At 36.6% G+C, this 24,214-nt stretch overlaps 1 protein-coding gene across 2 annotated transcripts in view; it reads right to left on the reverse strand.

Annotated features, from left to right (window-relative positions):
- Positions 1–24,214, reverse strand: part of LOC134679896 (tyrosine-protein kinase Drl) — a 67,473-nt gene that overhangs the window by 5,174 nt on the left and 38,085 nt on the right. The window contains exons 2-9 of one of the 2 annotated variants that reach the window (XM_063538825.1): positions 20,488–20,615; positions 17,895–18,001; positions 17,134–17,264; positions 11,261–11,456; positions 6,142–6,269; positions 4,943–5,058; positions 892–1,069; positions 345–507 (exon numbers count right to left, since the gene is read on the reverse strand). In XM_063538825.1, the coding sequence (XP_063394895.1) occupies positions 345–507; positions 892–1,069; positions 4,943–5,058; positions 6,142–6,269; positions 11,261–11,456; positions 17,134–17,264; positions 17,895–18,001; positions 20,488–20,615 (1,147 nt within the window). Of the gene's footprint in view, positions 1–344; positions 508–891; positions 1,070–4,942; positions 5,059–6,141; positions 6,270–11,260; positions 11,457–11,478; positions 11,666–17,133; positions 17,265–17,894; positions 18,002–20,487; positions 20,616–24,214 lie in introns of both variants that reach the window. The other variant, XM_063538827.1, reaches the window with a different exon arrangement.

Raw genomic sequence — 24,214 nt, forward strand, 5'->3', positions numbered from 1 at the left:
TTGACCCACATGAAAACCTCATTTAAAAGGGTCTAATAAAAAAAATGTCAAAGGTTAGCTAAAACCAACCTCATGGCATATTACCCTCCAGGGCTAAAGTAACCCGGCTTTACGGTTCAACTTGAGAGAATGAGAACTCAAAATATCCATGTATGGAGATATATAACGAATAATTAATATCGTGTTGTGATTGTTGTTTACTACTTTCTGCATTACTAAACAAATTTTTGATGGTAAGGCATATGCCTTAAGTACGAAGTACAAATAGGAGGACGAACCGTCTTTAACGATGGCACTGACAAAAATTGTTGACATAGACAAAATCAACAGCGAGGATCACTTACCTTTTAAGATTAGAAGAGTGAGAAGCGCAGCAATATACTAGAAGTGGTTTCCGTGCTTCTTCAGCGCAGGCTGCCATTGGTGCTAGTACGTTGTTGTGGACGAGGCCACACAGCCTTAGGCCTTCGGCGACGAGCAGGGCTGCTTGCATGGCCGATGCTGCTTCTGAACAATATAAGTGAATACACATTTTGGTGGAAGTATTATAAAGTTGCTTACATATTTATTAGGGTTCAATAATGGTTAAAGAAGAATAATTGAGTCATTTCATAGTTAAACAGCTCATCAGGTTTAGAAAATTAAGAAAATATAAGAATTGGAAATATCTTTTGAAATAAATAAGGGCAAGCGGAGGACGGAATCGTGGTGCAAAAGTATAAATCAAACTCAGAACTATATTTTGAAAATCATCTAAATGAATTTTCAGTAGATTAAAAAATGCTATCCCAACTTATCCTACCCTGAATATATTTATTCATCAGATTTGGTAACTTAGGAATTTTGTTTTCAGATCAGCAGTGGTGCCAAAATTACAATAGCATTACTCACCTGACACGGTTTTAACTAAGACCTCTTCATACGTATCCCCTCGTTTGTACACCCCCTTATAGACTCGTCCAAACGTCCCCTCATGAACCAGGATCTCGAGACGAATGTTCGACCGAGGTGTTGTCAGAATTCGGAGCTGCTCCGCCGGGTCTGTGATGCGGTCCTTGGTTATTGTGGTCTGAAAACAGGTAACTGATTATAGGGACGGACAAATGGGTTTTTGGCTGTAGGGGAAGTTCTGACCACCGTCTGGAAGCCCTTTACGTCTCCACTTGGTAAACGCTTAAAAGTAGCTCTAGCTGTTTCATAAACTTTACAGTTAACATTCATACACAATGACAATCAATATAAATCCATACGTCTGCCTATTAAAATCGTAAATGACTAAGATACATTGGTGTTTCATGCTTAATTTTAAACTCTGTGTTCTTTTTCAATTTACCTACTTGTTTCAATATGTAGGCTCATTTTATAAAGAGAATGCTGATAAAATTCATGAAAACAAAACATACATTCCAGCAAATAGACTCTTAAAATTATACATATTTGTTTAATAGAAAAATGCAGTGAAGCGTAAAGTAAAATATAAAGCTATCGTTTTTAATCTAGCCCCATTATACCTGTGCACTATCACAGATATAAATCTATACACACATTTCCGAAGTCTGAACCCAGTTGGCAGGTGCTCGGGCATATAATTTCATTGAGCGCCGAGCGAACGCTATCGCTAATCGAGTTTACTGCTAGATTGGAAAAGGTCTTCCGACCCATAGCTCTGCAATGTAAAACATTACATGTTGATAGCTTTTCGTTTAACGTGCATGGAAGCTAAATTTAGTTCAGTTATGTGTTATAAATATTTGAATATGTCGATTATACCTTAAGGAGAAACATTAGCACTCCCTAAGCCTAAAAGTATGACTTTCAGAAAATACATGCACAAAACATACAATTTTTTTAAATTTCCAACAAAAATTTAAACGGTTCGGCCGGTATTGCATAAAATCAGGAAAACAAGAAAAAAAAACACGCGTTAAAATATGCATGTTATGTTCTATTAAAATATCAGTAGCAAAATAAAATTAACTCATCATTATTTATATTTATTTAATCGAAACTTTAAACGAGATTTGAAGGGTTAAACTAAAGTAGGTATCAAAATGTTTTCTGTTGGGTATATTTAATTTTTCTCAACTCAATCAAATAACAATGAGACTAATTAACAAAGTATAAACAGCAATTTTCCTCAGACGCCGGACAAAACTGCAAACTGCAATTAATCTCAGCGTCTCAAAGACACTATCCGGAGCAAATTCATTAAGTTCGACTCCAAACCAACAGCTCCAAGGATCTTTGTGCATTGTTGATACCCCCTATTTGCATTCCGGATTCGTTAACCCTCCCCCGCTAAAGAGCACTAATTCATGTTTCCTGGCGATATCCAGCGGCGCGAGAAATTTACGGACAAAGGGGGTCGCAAATTAAAAACTCTGGCTAGGGCCTAATAATGACGAGCCGTCAGCGCTGGAAGTGGCTACTAAGAATAAACGAAGAACCATAATCCAGTGTGAAGGCGAACGATCAAATGATGAATCCTTCAAATATATCCTACGAATTGAATTAAATCTTAAAGCGGTACAAAATAAGCAATGTAATTATAAATTTTTATTTGGAATTGCATTTTATTTAACAATGAAGTTTCTGGAGCCTTTGAATGCCAAATATTATGATATTTAATACATTAAAGGGGATCCTGCCTTACCTATTAACGGATAAATTTTAATATGATATTTTTCCTGTCTAATAGATTGATCAACTGATACCCGATAATTGCACTCTGAACTAGTGGTTGAAATTAAATTCAGGATAGGGGCTTGGCTTCAGAGTAAGAAGAACAATTTTATGTGAAGAATTATTTATTTATTTATTATTTATTTATTAGTCAAATAAGTAACACAGCATTACAGTAAAACCAAGGCACTGTGAAACTACAAAAAAGAAAAATACAATACTAAGAAACTACAAATAAAAACAAATAAAGACAAATTAAACATTCCATTTGGGCGACGACGTAACAGCGTGGCTCCGTTGCGTCGTCTGACTTGGTGTAGGATTCGGCAGGTTGCCCCGGTACCGCCGAAACACCACACCCTTCGGCCAGAAGTCCGCGCTTGCGATGGTGTCCTGCAGCGGCCGCGGCACGCGCACCACAAATGAACTGAAGTGCACATAGTGACGCGACTGTAGCTGGTGCACCCTCAGCGTGAAGCCAGTCTTCCGGCGGACGTACTCCACCACCTCGTCGGCCCCGGCGGAGTAATGCAGGCGAGACACGTAGAGCGCCTTACTCGGTGTCGCAATTCGTAGACCAGAATTAACTGGTTCCGCAGTACCACACAGAGTCTTACGGGGCGCCCTGCGCGCCTTGCTCTTCCTTTCCACCAGTGTGAATCCCTCCTTATCCACACTGGTGCAGGAGGACTTCTCCAAAAGAGGAGCCCGTGATTCACACGCCTTAGAAGGCGCATTGACCCAGTTAGCTGCGACGGGCTGACCGGCGACGTCAGCATATGCACGCTGACGTGACTTCGAAGGGACAGGAGGCGGTCGCGCGCGCGGGGGGTGCGCGGGCGGTGCAGCGGCGCGTGCGGCACATAAATAAAATACCGGATCTGATCAAATTTATTTAACAAAAATTAGGTGTTCAGAGACACCAAAGGAGAGTTCTTGTTAAACTCATGAACACAATAACACGAACACGAACGCAGAAAATGGATTAGTTAAGAAACTCACAAACAATAATTTCGGCTTTTGCACACCTGTTTACAACTTAAGACAATTCAATTTAACTTCACTACACAGCAGTAAGTTTTGATTAAAACAATACTTCAACTCCCAGTTTCCGTACATCAAACGACAGTGAGCAACTTTGCCGCTTCTAGTCGAAGTTCTCTTCAATTCTGTGAACATCGCTAATTGTATTACGTTTGTATTACCTGCAGACAGGATAACTCGTCTTAAATTGGATTCTTAATGAGGTGAAGGAGTTTTATTCGGATGGAATAGAAAAGTTGGACAATTTACGTTGCAGTTCAAGGCGTTCGTTTGCGTAGAGTAGATAAAAGTTGTAGAAGACAATATAACCAGTGCAATAAGAAAAGTGTTGACAATTATGTCACAGGACCTTGTGTCACGGTAGTTTTTTGAACTTTAAACAAGGAGGCTTTTTATGTTCGCCTTGATTCTAGCCAAGGCAATTTATCTTGGGCATATTAAGGTTGAAACTTTGTAGAGCTGTAGAATGTAGATGTAGGACCACACTATTGGCACAAAACAGGAATCTACTTTTTTCTTCGCAATTTTTATACTTTGACGTGTTGACCGAAGTCAGATTTGATCAATAGATTCAGGAAAGGTGTCATTACTATAATTATTGAAGTAACATGAAGTATTGAAGTAAACCATTCATCGCCTACGATATCTACTTGCAAAGTAACTAATTATGAATTCAGCAAACGATTATGAAGATCGCTATGTTGACAGGTTAAGCGGCAAGATCCTTCAACGTTATTAAGTCTATTCTCAGGAGCCTGGTGACCTTACTCATCAGCAACCCTGTCATGGTCGCGCCTATTAAAAGGTACGATACGAATAATGCAAGATAAAGCCCACGTATTGTGACAGTTAAATATCTTTTACTGTGAGACTAACTTCGAAATCGTGAAAGACTTTTTTGCGTTATGCGCAACATGAGGACATAATACAACATTTAGCCTTTAAGGCCTAATTTTCTTATTAGACATGTTAGACATGTTCAAACCTACTTTAAAAATCTGTATGATGTAATTGTTAAGTACATAAGTATTATTCACTTTGCAGATTATGACTGTACATTAAACAAACAATCTGTATAAAATACCTTTTGACATAACATTTGATGAAGACAATTTTCCAACTGAGCTGCCCTATATTCGAGCATACCTCTCTGCCCCACTTCAACCTATTAAATGCAAAGTGGATTAAACTCGAAAACTATTAATAATGAAATCACCTGCGAGACGTGCGTGAGATTAGAGGCTGCGTAGTAGGACACCCGGGACTCGGGTTTAGCGTACACGTGCTCTCCGATGTGGGTCGTCGCGTACGGTGAAGGGGATCTTCTGCTGCCTGATTATTAATGAAAACGTCATATTGTTATCGAGATAATGGATTTACGTATTAAAATACCGTAAACTCGGGTTACTTTAGCCCTGGAGGGTAACTTTGGCTATTGAGATTTACTCGGTCCAGGTTATATTGCACTGTACTTATGGAAATATGACATGAGGTTGGTGGTTTTCATGTGGGTCAAAGTTACCCTCCATTGGTTCAAAGTAACCCAAGTGTACGGGACTTTGATTTGTGATAGGTACAGTCAACAACAGAGCTATGAATACAGGCAAAGTGCCAAAAATATGTATGCACGACCTTAATGTACAGGCAATAAAGTACTGTATACATATTTTTGTGTGTATTCATAGCTCTGTTGTTGACTGTACTTGAAAGTAAACATGGCCAATAAATTCAAATTCGAAAAAAAAATTACGATGTACAATTGTACAGTATAGGTAGGTACTGCAGAGAGAGATAACTGATCCTCCCTTCATAGAATCTTGCCTGTAGGGAGGGTCAGCTCTGTAGCTTACTGTACATTTTTGGTATATTTATTATAATATAAGTAACATCAATAAATTTTTTTTTGGTACACAGTTGCATATTATGTATCTTTAATTTTTGAACGAAAACTAAGTGCCAGTTTTGCTTGTATTACATGACAGGTTTGCAAATTTATATTTGCAAAGGTGTGTTGACATTTATTTAACCACTTTGGTTGTCTATCTGTCTTAATAACAAAACTTCCGTGAGACTCAGAGATATTAAATATGTCTATCTGTTTGAAGCTGATAAAGTAGTAAAAAAACGTTAAAAATATTATTTAACAGAACTTCATTTTTTAATTACTAGATAGCCGTTTTCTTTTTAAAATGGGCTTCATAAATGGTCTTTAATATAATAATTCAGTTGCCAAATAAATATTTGGTACCTGCTTAAAAATAAACAAAAGCTGAAACAGCATTAAAATGTTGTCTCATATTGTATATTTTAAGGCTCTGTTTTTGTTGCCAATCTATTAATTTTAGTACCCTTTTCTATTTTTTTAAACTACTCAATCTATGTCTATTATTTTAATTTATTATTAATAATACGTACCAAACGGAAATTTATGTAGGCTGGCTATAGTAGCATAAGATCCAGTGGAGCTCGGTGGTCTGCCGAGGGTGTCCAATCGTAGCAGGACGTTCTGATGACTGCCGTAGGCTGCTGTGGTATATGATGTACTGTGGACAATCATTTTCTGTTACATATATAAACTGGGATACATAGTACTACAAAAAATACTATGTAACTAACTTTTTTGCCCGAGCTGAAATTGTAACTCAGTCAGTAGATAAATATTCCATTCATGTGAAGAAGACTAGAAGATGACCTATGACTGCAATAAACTTCATCATTGTAATTACTAATACATTTAACATAAATTAAAAAGGGTTAATAATTACTCATGTACTTAACTCACTGTACATATTTAGGCATTAAAACACTCGTGTGATTTTTTATGAAACTTGCTTTCAGTTCGTTTCATAAACCTGCACTGGTATAAAATATCTTTCATTATGTAACAGTCACATAAACTACCAATACTACCGTGCTTTAAAAAAACCTATGTTTATTTAAAAAACAAATCCGCGCCTCTTCAAACTCCGTATCACGTCATCACACAAATTAATCAGTTAACCCCACTTCTGCGGCTGAACCTGCCTATGCCTACGCGCAGTCTAAATCTCCATAATAATTAAACTCGGATTGTCTATCGCCGCCACACCATCCATCAGCAGAGACAGGGGTCGACCTATATACGATCTATTGAACTTAATATGCTGCCTTTAAATGGATACGTTTTTGAAAATATTTTTGTATGATAAGATTAAGCTATTATATGTTGAAAAGGAGAGATAAACATGTGTTTTTTATTCTTAAAATTTAGAGAGTTGCACAGAGTATAAAACAAGGTTTTGGTAATTTAATTCGGCAATGCCGCGAGTATTATGGGCACTTTTGCACCGGAAGCGTCTAGGAGCGGTAGCAATGTTTAGTTAGTAACTTGTGCGTGTATAGTTTGTAAGTATAACTAACTGTATGTATGTTTTGTGCAATAATAAAAGTACCTATATATCCAAAATTTCATTCTTGTATGTAGAATGGGATGATATATCGTAGCTGCCGAGTTGCTCAAAAATATCTGAACACGAGCGGCATCGTCTGTTAGACTAAGCTCGATAAATTAAAAGATTTAAAAAAATCTGCGAACTCGCTACGCTCGTGGTTCGATTTTGGAATCTTTCGCTTGCTCGAGTATCAATATTGGCACGAGCGGTTAAACAACAACTTTGCCCCCTTGTAAAACAAATAACTATTGTTGTAACAGAAATATACTTTGACTACACAGAGAAATAGTTATTTGTTTTACAAGGGGGCAAAGTTATTGTTTAACCGCTTGTGCTAATTTTGTGTTTCACTCAGGGGCAAATTTTGTTTAACTCTCGTGCTTTGAAACCCTCGCAACGCTCAAGATTCCATTTTTCGAACCAAAAAAACACAAAGTGTGTGTGTGTGGAGGGATTCAAAGCACGAGAGTTAAACAAATTAAATTTGCCCCTGAGTGAAACACAAAATTTTTCACCACACCAACCCGAAGCAAATATTAATTGTAAAATATCAAACAAAATCAAACCAAATCAAATCCAAATAAATGTTATTAAATATTTATCATCCAAAATCATCGTTTAAAAGTCAATTCTACCAGCAAACATAAGAAAACAACTCAAAATTTGCATTTGATTACTTTGCCTCACATGTGGATAAAATGCAACTTTGCTATTGGTGTTTGAAGTGCAAAGTAATTCTTTCCGAGCTGGCTTTGTTTTTCTTTCTTTGCATTAAAATATGGTTTTCACCACAGTGAAAACCATATTTTAATGCAACATATTTCAAGTCACAGCCACGATCCTGCTCAGTGATTCCAATAAGACCATCAATTTCGATTTATGATTACATTTCGTAATTGAAGATCGGCCTACTCTGAAATTGCTACTCAGATAATCCATACTCAAATGTAATTTATTCATGTACCTACATGTAAAATATATCAAAACCTTTAAAGAACTCATATAAATTATCCATTTCGATACGGTTCACGTTATCTTGTTCAGTGGTTCGGATAAATCGGACTCGTTTATTTGTGTACAAAGATTTTATTTTGGATTGCTTTAACAAGCGTAATTTTACTGGATTTATTTTTAAAAATACAAGGACTCCGGCTCGAAGGACCACTTTGTTTAAAGAAATTGCTACGTTACAAATACCAATCGTTTAATCTGATATTTGACAGTTTCCTATATACATATATATCCTATGGTGAACTAGCTAACGCTAGTTAGTGCCATGTAACAGCGCCATCTTTTAGAAATTTGGATATCAACCTAAGCACTGTTGTATACATAGTTATATGAATAAAAATTATAAGAAATTAACTGTGTTAAATTCTCCCACCAATACGAACATTCACAGAAAGATACAATTTCACATATAACCGTTAGTTATTTCAGTAATTATTATGGCGATTACACCAAAATTTTGGAATTAATTGCCTTTTAGAGCGGCATAATTTCGTAACGACAACCAATTTAACTCCGAATATGTAATAACCTAAAATGGAACTTCGCCCACTTTTGAATAATCTTCGGGATTTCATTTAATATCCATCTAAAGTTTCAAGTAATCCAGTTTTTGGCATTGTTTGTTTTCTAGTTAAGCAAGTTCGCGCATGGGAGCACAATTGAGTTTTATTTCAATCTCGCGGAAAAACATCGAGGAAAAGCGGAATTGTTCGATGAAAATGATATTTCTTTCTTCAGTAAATGTAGGCTTGTATTAAGTCTACGGTAATAAACAGGATTTTGTTCGTATTTTTGTCTGGGGTTGATTTTAGCCAAATGATGAATGAACAAAAGGTAATTTCGAGTTTACCGCCCTTATTCATAAACGTTTACTAAAGTTGACAAGCCGATAATAATCGTTTCTCTTTTTCCGACGTATTGGTATGATAGAAAGGGGCAAACGATTATTATCATAATAAGGGGGTAAGTATATAAATGTGTCTGTTAAACGTTCCACGGCACAAATGGCTTGATAAGTTTTGATTTGTGCTAGGATAAAGTTAAATAATGAGCAGCTCAGTGAATTTAAGCTTGGCTAGCTAAAAGATAAATTACATTTATTCTCCATATTTTATTATGTTATTGACACTTTAATACGTTTTCCTTTTATTAAAAATTTGTCATACAAAAATAATGTTATTTTATTTTATTATTTCAAAAAAAGCGAAACCAATAAACCTGAGACAATAATATATTAAGCTGAAACGATCGATATCAAAATCATTATTATTAAGACTGTATGTTAAGATTTAGTTAGTGTAAAACGTTTTCTCCCGAAATTGAATTGTATGAAGAAAGTTACTTTTTAACCGACTTACGAATCTCAAAGAAGGAGGCTATCAATTTGGTTGTATGTTTTTTGTCAGTAGCTAATAGCTACTAGCTATAAGATACGTCAAAATGACAGACAAGACCAAAAATTATCAAAGGCTTGTAATTGTAAGATTTGACAGACGCTTATGAAAACGCCATAAATGTAAAGGCCTGTGCAAACCGGAAGTGTGTGCATACACGTGCACGTCACTAACGTTGTAATATTCAGATCCTTATGAGAGACGGTATACCGCTTGCGTAATGTGTATGAGCACGGCTCCTACATTTTAGAGTAAGCGTATTTAAGACGAAACAGGAGCTGAGTTTTAAATATTTTAGGTAAATATGCCCGCCTCGCTAACGGAAGCGGCTCCTAAAACTAGTGCGATAAGGACAAGGCGAAAAATCCTGCGTAAAAATCTCAAAAATCGAGGTTTCGTACTCTAACTGTTTCCTCCTCCAAAACTTAACCAATCGTAACCTGGAAATCTAAATGATTATAAATTATCTGTGTCGGACCGTTTTGTTTTATTGTCTAATTGATATCAGTTTTGAATACTACGCCTCTCATTGCGGCATAGTCAATGAGGCCATTTTAGCCATGTTTGAAAGACTCTAGCGCCTTAAAAAACAAAAATATCAATAAAAGCAAAAAGGTCCGACACAGATAATGATAATATTAATCTGTGTTGAAAAAATCATTGCTCTAGCATCAAAGCCCACGGAGGAAGCAGTCGAGTACGTTTGTATGGAGAAATGACCACTCCTGTTGTTGGTTCTTAACTTACGGCCCGATTCAAACTTTAAAATATGTAAGTCAAAATGTTATAGAATCTATTCTTCCTCCAGAATATTATTATGTTTGCTGATGATCAATAAGAAAATAGGTAATAAAAAAGCATTTAGTTTCAATTACATCAAATTTTATTGTTCAATTTGTTTATAGTCGCAACGTAGCCGAACAGAGTCATAATAAACCCATAAACGTTTATACTCGTGCTTTTGTCATTTCCAGTTCGTTTTTATAGTCATTGCTTTTATTAAAATTTATTGTGACACAGTTTTGTTTCACTCATTTTTTCATGTATGTAGGTATATAATTTAGTAGTTTATGTGACTGATGAGAGGCATTAAAATACGAGTGTGGGTTTATGCAACGAACGAAGTAAGTTTCTTAAAAGTATCAGACGAGTGTTTTTATGGTTTAATGGTTTAAGACATTTATTATCTCATTAAGAATTTACAAAATTCACTTACATGAGATACACTTATAAAACAACACTTTTTATTTTGGGCTAACGTGCACTAATTAATTTAAATGTAAACAATATTATATACATAATAATTACTACAATTTACACTATAATTTATACTATAATTTTTGTAATGCATGGTAAAGTGGGTAGAAATCGTTTGTAACATGTAGGTATTAATTACCAGCGGCTTAGAGAACAAGTTACATAAACTAAGTACTTTATCTACTCATATTCAAAAATAGCTTTTGATACACGCATTTTATATTGATGAGAGCCAGAAGCTATTGATATACATATATTACATAATTTTTAAAATTGGAAATATACTAAAGGGCCTCATTAATAAAGTAGTAGTAGAAAAAAATATTTATAAGTGGAAAAACGTTTTCTCTTTTTGTGTGGACGATCTCCAAGAAGAAGAAGAAAAATTTAACAAAAGTTGCTATTGTTTTTCGCATAGCGAGCTTCATATTATGAACTTACTGTATAGAATCATGATGGCGCGCCTTCCCGCCCCGTCGGTAAAGCGTGCCCGCCGCGGCCGCCGCGGCCGCCGCTGCCAGCAGCGCCAGCGCTGCAGCCGCGCAGCCGCCAGCAGCGAAGGTCACGCCGCTGGAGCCGCAGGTGGCGTCGCCCGCCAGCATAGCGGTTTCGTTGTGGGTGACTACTGTTGATAGACCTGGGGTTGAGAATGAACTTACTGTATAGAATCATGATGGCGCGCCTTCCCGCCCCGTCGGTAAAGCGTGCCCGCCGCGGCCGCCGCCGCCAGCAGCGCCAGCGCTGCAGCCGCACAGCCGCCGGCAGCGAAGGCCACGCCGCTGGAGCCGCGGGTGGCGTCGCCGGCCAGCATGGCTGTCTCGTTGTGGGTAACTACTGTTGATAGACCTGGCGGAGACGATGAGATATGAATGAAGTTTCAACTTTGCTTTTCCAATGGTTCCCTGTAAGTCACGTTTTCAATCAAGATCATGGCTCAGGCACCACCGATAATAACATATTTAATTGAACTACACAAATCAATCCAATTGAATTTTATCATTTTAATTATTACGCACAGAATCGTGAATTTTACTTCATTATAAAATCACTTCCGTTCGCTTAAGACGAAATTGGAGGACCCGCGCGAAATCGCCTTTTCATACAAACGTAGTCCTCATTTTCCTCTCTAGATATTAACATTTTCGAAAATATTTTGACACAATTTGTTGTAGGTACCTATATCAACCACAGCTAAATATTCCTCTAGTTTTGTTTTTAAGTTAGATTTTTTATTATTTTTAATTATTAAAAGTTAGGAGCATTTAAAAACTTGTATGAAATCTGTTGTTCGCTCCTAATTACATATTATAATTTTTAAAAAATTAAAAAAGTCAATCGTGGGAGCATAGCTATGGTTAATATACATCAAGTTATGCAAAAATATTTTTCATAATGTCAATATCCAGAGAGGAAAATGGGGACTACGTTTGTATGGAGAAGCGGCCGTTCTCTTTCCTCTTAAGGTCGCAAGGAGCCATTTAAAATTTTCCACGCTCCAAAATAACTTTCCTCGACTAAATTTTCATTATTTAAAAGGTTATTAGAAACTGAATCACTTTATGGGAAGCAATTTGAAAGTAATCTCGCTGGAGCGAAAATCTTGACACCATTTTTTTGTAAGTACAGTTTCAAAGTCGGGTTTCGTAAAGCGTTTAAGAAAGTTATTTTCTTGTTCAGCCCTTTATGTGGCTTTTTAAACACTTCCGCCGAACTTTTTTGTGAAGGTGTTGTTTTGAAATTCTTTACATAGGTAGTTACAACATAAAGTATGTTGCAATATGTATGTATGAAGGAATTGAATATTTACCAAAAGTGTTTGTATGTGAAAAACCGAAAACAGTATTAATCATTGATATAAACTCACTACTTAATACGAGTTAGACTCGAGTAGAGTAAAAATTTTGTACAGGTACTTATTCTATTAAGGTCATATTACGTCAAGTTAATAGTAAAAAAGAAATACCTACTTACTGTAAACTCTCAAATAACAACTTAAAATCAAGGAAAAATAAAAAAATTAATATGTATATGACAAACTCGAATTCAGGCCTCGTAACTCAAAAACTACTTCCCTACTAATAGCCAATTTTTTGACACATACAAAGTTTGCCTAGTACCGTTTTTATAATAAAAAGCGTGTAAGAAGAAACATAAAATTTACAAGTCAAATAAAAGCACAATAGAACAATCGATACTTCGTTGTAAACACATTAAGGAGGGGTGCGTCCCTTAAAGTCTTCGCCACAGTCGTAATACTATGCACAGTAGGTTAACTCCCCTTTAATGAGGTATTTCATAACCTGATCTTAACGAGTTTTGGATTTATTTAACTCAAAAACAGCAAATCATTTCATTAGTGAATTTTGAAAAGGAATTTTCGAAAAAACTCCTCTTATACACCTCACTACAAGCAAAACGCATGAAAAACTTTAACCCAACTTAAGTTTCTTTTAGCAAAAAGTACCAAGACTCAAATTCAGTTAATTAATTTTAAATGAGGTTGTCTCACCCACTTGATAAAAACGAGACAACTGGCGTTTTATTCACTGAAATTAATATAGTTTTGAGGTTAAGGTGAAACACAGAGAAAAAACAAACATACATATGGACATAAATGAAGAAATAGATTCAGTCTCATAAACCTTCCAGGAGTTGTGTATTCAAAAATTACACTTTTTCAAAATATCAGGACTTTTCAAATGTGTGATTTTTCGGCCCATTTCGAACTTTAAGATACGTCAGTTAATAGATCTAGAAAAGGTATGGACTAGATATGTCAGTGCCAAATGTGACATTTCTTCAAACAAAAACGTCATTTTTGAAACTGACATATGCAATCCGTATCTTTTCTAGATCTATTAACTGACGTATCTTAAAGTTCGAATTGGGCCGTTTGTGCCAAAAGTACTTAGGTATTCACAATAATGACATACTGATATAAATTGGTTTAGTGTGCTCACGTCTTCATCCCTCTGGATACACTCGGAGGATAGAATGCGAGGGAGTGATTTGTGGAGTGTATACAATTGGCCGTTTTGATAAATGTCTTGAGGAGTTATTGAAAATTGAAACCTTTAATATTGTCGAGCTCTTTATTGGAAATGTGAGGCCCAGGGCCCAACATTTTGTTTGTTTTTAATTTCCATCGAAAATACCTACGAAGGAAAAAAGGGGAGTCCGGTAGACTTGCCCTGGTCGGAGGTTGAACCATTTTATTTAAAAAGTGCCATATTGGGAGACTTGAGTCTCTCACGCGGGCAAGTCTCCCGGTTTCCCCCTACCTTATGTTATAGAGGAGGTTAGTAGGAGGAAAAAATAGTGGTACGGACGGAACCTTCGGTGCGCATTGGAGGTTTTTTGAATTGGACGTTTTTTTTATATTTAAGTAAATCATATTAGGTATTTAATGACTAGCAACAAGGTCACTTTGATCCTAAAAATATAACGATAGGCACATAAAAAAGTTCAATATCCACGCTCAAACTAATACTTATACGATTATATAGGCACATGGATAATATTACCTCTTGATTCTTAATTAAAATGTCTGGAGCTAGTATCAATATCTCAAAGAGCGTTGTCGTTGACATTTAATAACGTGCTAAATAACACTCGAAAGCTCTCATGTCACTTAAAAATGTTCTTGTAATTTCAACCTTATATTAAACGACATATAGTACTTATTACAGTATTCAGAAATTTCTTTCAGCGAGGTGACGTAAGTCATCTTTCGTCCTACCTGTTTCGTTCTAGCTCCGTTTTGAAGGACGTATTGTCATTATAATATGTTGGCGCTTAAGTTCTTTTGTCGAGTTATTATTTAGCCATTTCGCTCCCTCGCAAAGTTTTTCTATTATCCTTAATATTTCATTTAGTGGGATTCGTATCTAATGCCTCCGCGGAAAGGATTTTGGATGAACGTATTAGTTCGAGATTGCCTTTGGTTTCTCGGATTTGTTCTTGCCATACATCTTTTTAATATTAACGTTATTTCCAAATCGATCATTTTCAAGTTAATCTATCACATGTATCTCTTTTCATAAATAAATTAGGGTATTATGTTAAAAGATAGGCCAATAGGTTGTAGGTATTGGCCACTGGACATAAAAATGACAATCATCATAAAAATATGGCAAAAAATATGGTAAAAGTTATAAATAATCTTTAGGTAAGTACTCGGATTCTTCACCGAAAATAGCTTTTTCAATATCATCTTACTACATAACTGCCATTTTTGTGACGTTTATTATACTGGATAAACTATTTATAATAGGAAAAGCCTCGAGGCAACGCGTGTACCCGTCAAGTTCAAGGCCGGATAACCCGGATAACTATGGCCGTTCGTTATATGTGACAATTTGATTAGGGACCGCTATACGGAACATGAAGATAATAATGATATCGTACAAATTATTACTCTAGCGGAAGTTACAAAGATTAGTTATTGTTTTATTATCGTAGTATAGAGTTTGAGTACTGTGTATATTTGTAATGCTACTTTGTGGTATATATTTAGTATGTACATGAAAAGTAACTTCTGCCTGCGACTTCAAAATTTTGTTCTATCTGACAGGCCGACACCGTCCGGCGGACTGTTAATCAGTGGGTCCTTTAAAACAACTGGTCTAACTATTCTTATTTTATTTTTCCTTGTATCTTCACTCTATAATAACAACAATAAAGTTTTGTTGATGCTTAAAAAAAGCAATGTGACCATTTTTACAAAACACGTCCAAGTCTGCTGTTGTCGGTCTTATTACTGGAATAATTTGCCGCAGGCCGCAGACTCAGTTTTACATTCACAGCTAAAAAAACATGAAAGATCACCCCACTCGGAAAAACACACCGGATGCAAAATGACTCAGCTCCTGCCAACATCGCCAAATGCTTCCTTATTTGACAAATAAAACACCACATATATCTCACGAAACGGCGAAACTTCGATAATGGTACAGTATAATATAGTAGGCACCCCATTTGTCAAGTAAACTGATTTGGCTATAATGCAAATAAAAAGTTACATTTGCTTAGGAACACCTTAGTAGTATATAGGACTTTTTGAAATCGTACAAGTCCAACATTTGAAAAATAAAATTGCAGTAAGCGTGTAAAGATATGTCCACATTAGTCGATTTTCATTATCGTCTTCATCTACATTCAGTGCGTGTCATAAAATATTTTATTTGCGACGAATGCTAATTAAAATATATTTAGGGCATCCGCTATGACTTTGAAGTATGCGTAAAAGAAAAACTCAAGTCGAACCAGGGGTGGCTCACTCCGCGATTTCGTCGCTTTGCTACAGGTAGCTAAAAGTACATCCGTTCGACCCCAATTTTGGGGTTTGCCATAAGCCGCGCGTGGCGCTGTCGCCACCTAGCGGCCATATCTGTCCTGATCGTGATAGACGCGTTTTGTTAGAGAGTGACTCTTCTGTACCTAGTACTTAATTTATTCTGTGGTCGAACATAGAAGCTCATAAGTGTGGACATGCCTTAAGCTCTTTAACATGGGGTAGCCATGTTCACTATATTTTGCTATGCATCCCACCCTCTATTTTTGAAACTATTCCCAATGTTGCCAAGTTGATTTACTGTTATTATTATTGCCAGGGAAAGTGTAGAACTTTGTAAAATTGTTCCCAGTTTTATATTGGTAGTAGTAAAATAATTTATTGAGCAGGGATTGCAATGAAGTTGGGTGTAAGAGGATCCTTCATTGTTTTATTAGACTATTGAATTACCAATAAGATTTTGCGTTTGGCTTCAATTCTTTAAATTGGTGGAATAGTCATAAAATGGAATTAGTTTAGGAACTTTTTTTGTTTATAGGTAATGTATGTGGTCTTATTTACTTATTAACAAAGAGGGAAGGATAAGTAATGTAAATAATCTAATAGTTGTAAATATTATTTGTGTCCTTATCTCTCGTACGGAATAATGTCGTCAGTTGATCATGATTCGTAGTACAATGTAGCTGTCATTACAGACTTAGATATCAACATGTGAAAGTAATAATATCTTAAAATAAATATGTTTGGAATACCCGAAAGTTGGTTTAAGTATACTTTTGTTACGATGACCTTATGTTAGGTATTTCCCAGTCAAGAACCCCTAGTGTAGGTATGTAAATTTCATTCGATAGCGTGACGTGACGTACGCGTTGTATGGGATATTGAGTTTCCAAAACGTCCCGCTTGGCGCGCTGTTCAAAATCCCATACAAAATGTCTATTTTTGTAACGCAAACGCTTGTTTACACTAGGAGTTCTAAAGAGAAAAAGAAAATAATAAGGAAAACTATATAGTGACTCACCTTTCAAGCAGATCTTGTTCCTTTTAAACAAAAGCCGTACATCTTTGTGGGCGCGATCAGGAGCCGAAATGTTTAGTTGCATTGTCACCAGAATCTCAGCGCTTCTGCTGCCGGTGCAGGGCAAGCGTACTCTGAAATAAATTTGCTATGCAATGTGACGTGTAGTTAAAACATTTAGATCAGCACGAATGATGGGTGTTTTTATATATTTTTGTATATCTGTGGATTGAAAATTCTCAATATTTTTTGTTAAAACACTCATTCGATCGTAATTGCACAAGGTCGAAACTCTTCCGGAAATTGTTACTTTGCATACTTACTTATATCACAAATACCCACGAGCTATTCGAGAAACTGCTATTCGCTGTACCTGCGCTTTGGACTTATTCCATTGATCATTTACAAATAATAAGTAACGTACGTTAATTAGGTACGTTTTTCTTGGTATACTAGTACTTTTTTTGGCCTAAAATTATTCCCTCATAAATTACAGATGTTGTGCATATTATTTTCCATCATATTTTCACAGAACAAACAAACGTGCCTTGCTATTTCAGTCTGTCTCGGCATAAAAAATACTTAGGTTGACTGAAGTAGCATGACAAATACGAACTACGTATCTCGGAAACGTCTACACTACATCTGTATTAAATTGACTACGAAGATTATAGAATGGCTTAGGTTACTCTTAATAAACCTAGATGGCAGTAACTTTACATCAAGCCTGTCTATAATCTAGCTACGTCTTAGGCTGTGTTTACCTGAAAGCTTGCAACTTGGTGGGCACCATCCCCCTCTCCGAGATGTTGACTTGCGGCGGCAGCATCGCGCCTCGGCTCTCGTAGTCTATGTCCATAACGTACGGTAACTGTAACAAACGATATACATATCGTTATCGTCGTTATACATGTAATAACTACCTAGGCCAGGCCGAGTAGCCAACATGCCAATCGCTTACGCTCCGTAACGATCGCAACGCAAATGTCACTGTCGCACTAATATAGATGAGTGATAGAGAGACACAAAGTGCTTCGTTGTCGTAGCGATAGCGATTGTCACCTTGGCTAGGCCGACAGAACGGTCGTCATTTGTTATTCTCACAGAATACAGTATGTATCTGAACGAAAAGCAATTACTTAAACCCGTTAATGTTTGGTCTTACTGAGCAACTTTTACTATGGGACCAACTCCGAAAACGTGGAAAAAAATTGGATGTTTCATACATTTTGCTGGTCTGATGTTGAAATTTCCTATTCGAGAGTAAATTTTTTTTTCCGCGATTTCGGGGTTGGTGCCATAGTAAAAGTTGCTTACTATGATCGGGTTTGAGTAATTGCTTTTCGTTCACTTACATACTGTATATTCCATAATCAACTAGATATTCAAATGTCGCTTACGGTTATGCTTGGTGGGCAAAGTGCTCAACAGCAGCTCGTTAGAACATTCCAAAACGAAAGCTGTCCTTTTGTTTCGTAAATGGAATAGCATTCAAGCCAAATTGCAAGCGCGGAGTCTCTTGCCTGCATGTTTCAGGTTCTGTTGTGTGTTAAAATAAACGTCTAGCTACAAAGTGAGGAAAATAATTAAATAGCAGTATATTTTTACTACCTTATAAAACAAAGTCCCCCGCCGCGTCTGTCTGTTTCTGTGTTTGTTCGCAATAAACTCAAAAACTACTGAACGGATTTTCATGCGATTTTCACCTATTAATAGAGTGATTCTTGAGGAAGGATTTGGTGTATAATTTGTTAACCAGTACGAAGCCGGGGCGTAATTAATAAAAAACAGGTTATATACAGTCATTGCTTATTGTAAGCGGCACTTTTAGTAGAGGCTCAAGTAAGCAAACCAATACTTAGCAATGAATAGTTTCGTTAGCAGAGTTGGGCATTTGGGCAATGTTTTGATGAAATTAAGAGTTGTTGGGTAAAAGTAAGAAGTGCGTATAAAAGAATCCTTCTTATTTCCTCGAGTAGATTATTGTAGATAGTTTATTTGGTAGAACAAAGTGGAATGTGTAAGCAATGTATGTCCCTACCTAACCTATCATAGGTTAGTAGTAGTTATAGTTAGTAGTTGGACATAGGTAACCTATGTCCAACTACTAACTACTACTACTACTACTAACTTACAGCAACTAGTACTAATATGATGCAGCCTGTCATACAGGTATATCACACAATATAGGTATTATAACACTAGAATGCTTTTCAATGTGTAAATCTTGAATTTCTGGTACCTACGTGCACGTGCAAAAATGACCGCGCGCTGTCAGCTTTTGATAGAGATTTGTTCGTGTTTAGTTTAGTCGATTGTACCTAATCGATTGAATATTTTGTCGAGTAATGCCCATGTCTGATCGTGATGGGGCAGAGAATAGTTCTAAGCTTTATTAAGATTACTACTGACTTACCGGTTCCTTAAAAGCCCTGAAGTTCCTGATTGATGTTGCGAGGGATTATAGCGTACCATTAGTCGTGCAAAAGACTTACTGCTGTGGCGCAACTACCCGAATTGGATCTTGGCCTCTGACGCCAAATACCGCCATACTACTCTGTCCAGTCGACGGCGCAGAGTTTGCTAAGGTCGATTCGGTTTCGGGGGCGGTCTGGAAGTTGGTGGTCTGGGGCACAAAAGAGATAGGTACAGAAATCAATCTACATACAAAGCGCGCTCGAGCAACGCACACATAGACACTGCTCACGGACACGATATCTCGGACCAGTTGGGACCAGTGCGAGCGCGAGTGCCATCCGCTTGAGACACGCGTCGGTGAACTTTTTGGTGCAATAATGGAGAAACAAAACAAAAAGTTCTTATAACTGTACAGTGGACGGTTGTTTAAATTCAACATTAACCGGTGAATTGTCGTTTTTTAAGCTACCAGTGGTTTCAGAGAGAATGCGTATGCGAATTTATTACATTGTACATGAGAATGCGAAATTATTACACTTTAAAATATATTAATCGTGCATTTCGCCAATCTCGAAATCATCGCAAGATATTTTCTGTGGCAAGTTTGTAATATGTATAACAATGACATTAAAATTAAAATACCTATTTGAGTTATTAATGTTATTATTAATTTATATTTCCATTCTTCCCGTTTCATCCTCAACAATAAATCAAACAACTAGATACGAGATACGATACGGTGGATACGAGTGCCACTACCACGATAGTTTTTTGTGCATAAGTCATAGTTCGCAACAATCGCAACCCTAGAGCGACCGCCGAGCGTAGGTATGAAATGTAAAGTACATACATGTGATTGACTTCTGTACTTATCTGTTTTGTGTCTGGGGGTACTCTTGCAAAAGGCCCTACTAAATAAAATAATTGCCAGGAACTTACTGGTTTCCTGCCCAAGGACTGCCACATAAACTCCAGGTCTGCTATGTGCGCAGGCACCGGTACGATGAAGCCTGTGGCATAGGTGTTTACCACGCCTTCTCGCACGTAGTATAGTTCTGCGTCGAGACCTGAAACAAAGAAGCCTCGTATTAGTTAGGTACCTAAGAATAAGTATAATATTAAGACTTTTAAGATAAAAAAAAATTGGGCGATATCTGGATGATTATTTCTTTGGGCATATTTTTGACCATTAGTCACAGAAAGAGATACTCCTAAGAGACCATCTTCAAAAAAATCATGTTTGTTCGGGACAACGGTAGACAACGGTGTCAACGGTAGACTGCTCCTACCTATCTGATAATTCCATGCATCTGATAATTTAGCTGCCTGAAACATATATTTGAGACGTTGATTTCGCATTAAGTACTAAGTACTTCAGAAAACGCTACTGCAGTATTAAAAATTAGACCAATATTTGAGGTCGACCGTGCCTATCCATTTTTTTATACCCTGGACTCGCCCTGTAATTAATTATGTAGACTAATGGGTCGTAATGTATAGACATGACCTCCATGACCTCCAACAGTAAACACGTGAATTTTAATCGACGGTTACAGATAAGACTAGTAAAGTAACATATTAGAACAAACATTCTACTTTATTACCAGTGAATAATATACGCCACGGGACTGTAAATAGTGTAAATCTTGCGTTATCAGACTGATGAAACCTCTGTGTTTATTTCCAACTTATAAGGTATGTAGGCATATGTAAGATAAATACTTCGCACAATGTTATAACATAGTATATATATACTTTTAGAAATATGTTTATTAACTTTTTTTGTAAAGTTAACGAAATATAAAAAAGCATTAAAAACTATTGTGGACACCAAAATATAAATAAATGTCTTGAAAGTCAGAAAATACTGATTTGAAATTAAATTAGTAAAATTACAATTTACAAATAAAAGCAGGTTATTAAAGAAACAGTTAATTTTGAGGCGTAATGTGGTCCAATGTCGGCAAATATGTCAGCATTTTCTTTATCTTGGATACGAATAGGCTAGTATACGAATATTAGGAATCCTATACAAATGTAACGACTTATGGAAGCAAATCGAATAAAAGCGGAATAGAAGGTACCTTTTATCCACCTAATAACATCTTAACACGACACTTTGGGCGCACAATCGTCATTCATTATGCAAACGAATGCACTTAAAAAAACTAAGTTACGTCGAAATGCTCTTCCACTGTTTAATATTTCAAATTGCAGGGAAATCTTATTATTCTAATTCGTACGAACGATTGCACAGGGTGCATCCCTACCGTCCCTAGGGTTGCCACTGTGTCAATTATCCAACTAACACTATTTGCTTTTGAAAAGTGTAGGGAGGCATTGCTGATTATAATTTTGAACCTTGAGTTTATGGAACTGAGTCTATTTTTGTGTGAGCTCGGTTTGGAAGAAATGATGGGTTGCATCGATTGCAGATAAATGTAATTCCAGGGTACTCGATTGGATTATGTTTTTATAAGGCTATTGAAATGTACTGCATCTAAGATCTAACTGTAGAATCATAAAATATAAATATAGTTTGGCACTTTTTTACTGCTTAAAATACAGATGTAGTGTTTAATTATTTTCCATCGTATTTTCACGTAAACATACGAAAGTGTCTTGCTATTTCAGTCAGTCGGTACAAAAAGTACTGAGGTTGACTTAAGTAGCATGACAAATACGAACGTTACCGAATAAATACGATGGAAAACTATTATGCACTACATCTGTAATGTAGGTATGTCAATGTACAGTCGCTTAATATATCGACGGCGAAGTACCATGAACTCTTATTTTTACTAAATGGATGAAAATGTATATTACTAAAAATGTTAGTTAGGAGTTCATGGTACTTCGCCGTCGATATACGTGGTAGGACAGTAAATATCTCCGTCTTATCCAAAGTCCGTAAAACAAACATGTGCAAAGACAGCTGTTATGTAGCCTTTAGGAAAAATCACATACGAACCAAGATCATAAAATGTTAAACCCTATCGCGCTTTACTCCATCGGAATAGGGCGGAAAATTCTATACATTATCGTGACAGTAGGACACTTACTTCGTTTTTCTTTTCGGAAGTAGCAGACGGGGGTGATTCATCAATTGAGCGAAGTGCCACTTCATATTCGGACAGTTTCAGTCGCTAACGATCGATTGAACGAATGTTGGGTTCGTATTTCTGAGGCGTTGGTTACAAAATGATGTCAAATGCGATATTGTTTAGGCGATATGATATTTTCAGGCAGAAACTTCATAATAATATTAGGTATTTTTTTAAGTTTCTTGATTAACATTAAACGTTTTCTTTGGTTGTTTTCTGTTACGAGTGTCATAAAATTAAATGGTGAAGGGATCGGATCTGGATGATCTAGGCTAGGTCACCACTGTTATGTTTTATTTATTTTTAGGTACTGGTTTGTTTTGCAGGTAGTTTAAATTTTAGCTTACTTTTTATTGCAAGTTTGATATTAATTATGTTTATGGTTTTTGGTGTAGATATGTTCAAGTGCATCTACACCGCAGTTAACTTTTGTGGAGCAACTCTGTGCAACACAGTCACATTAAGTACCTAACTTACCGAGTTACTTAAGTACTGTTGCACAGTGTTACTCTTCAGTTGCTCCACAAAAGTTAACTGCGGTGTGGCTGCACTTATCGAATATAGCGTCGTATCGTATTGCATTGATATAACCTTATTTAAAAATTGAACGATAAACACAAATGTCAAATCTAACCCTTATATAAAGTTGCCCTAAGACGCCTAAAATAATGCCACAGTTTACCCAAATGCTTCGAAAATACAGATGCTATTATTATTATAATATCGTACTGTTTAAACAAAGCTTAAAATACAACTCGCATGTTATTAAAACGCACTAATGACAGCACGGGACCCTGCAGCGATTCCTTTGTATTAATGAGTCAAAGGCGCTAATACCTGTGAACCTAAACAACCCATTTTAATCTCTAGTGTCCGCTACGTAAAACACAAATTTCTCTAGCAAGAGTTCCTTAATGACAACAGTGTTGCATTTCATAAAGGTGTAAAGCAAAGTAATGTGAAATTAACTATATTTGCGTACAAGAAAGCAAGTCGGTGTTGGAATTTGCTAACGAGGGGAAATGATCAAAGACAACGGGATAACAAGTTTTGGTGTTACAAAATAAAGAGAATATTATTTTCGCTGAAAGGATAAGCGGAAATGAGACGGGTAAGGTGGACGCAATTTGGCAACACAAATTGTTTTGCGACAAAGAATTTACTGTAAACAATACACACACATATAATTATAGCCGAGCGGGAAAACGGTCACCAATACGGAGGTCGTGAGTTAGAAATTTGAAACTAATGAGTTTTCTCTAATTGGATACAAAATATCCATATTAAAACTAATTCTGATCACAGTTCTTCTTCTTCTCTGTTGTATCACTCTTGACAGAGCGGTCGTGGTCACGTTGAGGCGCCCACATTGGTAGTAGAGGCGGACACAGCTCTTCGCACGATCTCCCGCCATCTCTCCCTGTTGGCAGACTGTCTGGCACAGTCAAATACGCGGTTTCCCACTGCGGATTTTATTTGGCCAGTCCAGCGCATAGGTGATTCTGCCGCGCGATCTGGTTCCCTCCACTCTTCCTTGTACGACCAGTCGCTCTATGGAGTAG

This window comes from Cydia fagiglandana, chromosome 3 (assembly GCF_963556715.1).
Source record: "Cydia fagiglandana chromosome 3, ilCydFagi1.1, whole genome shotgun sequence".
Taxonomy (NCBI): Eukaryota; Metazoa; Arthropoda; class Insecta; order Lepidoptera; family Tortricidae; genus Cydia; species Cydia fagiglandana.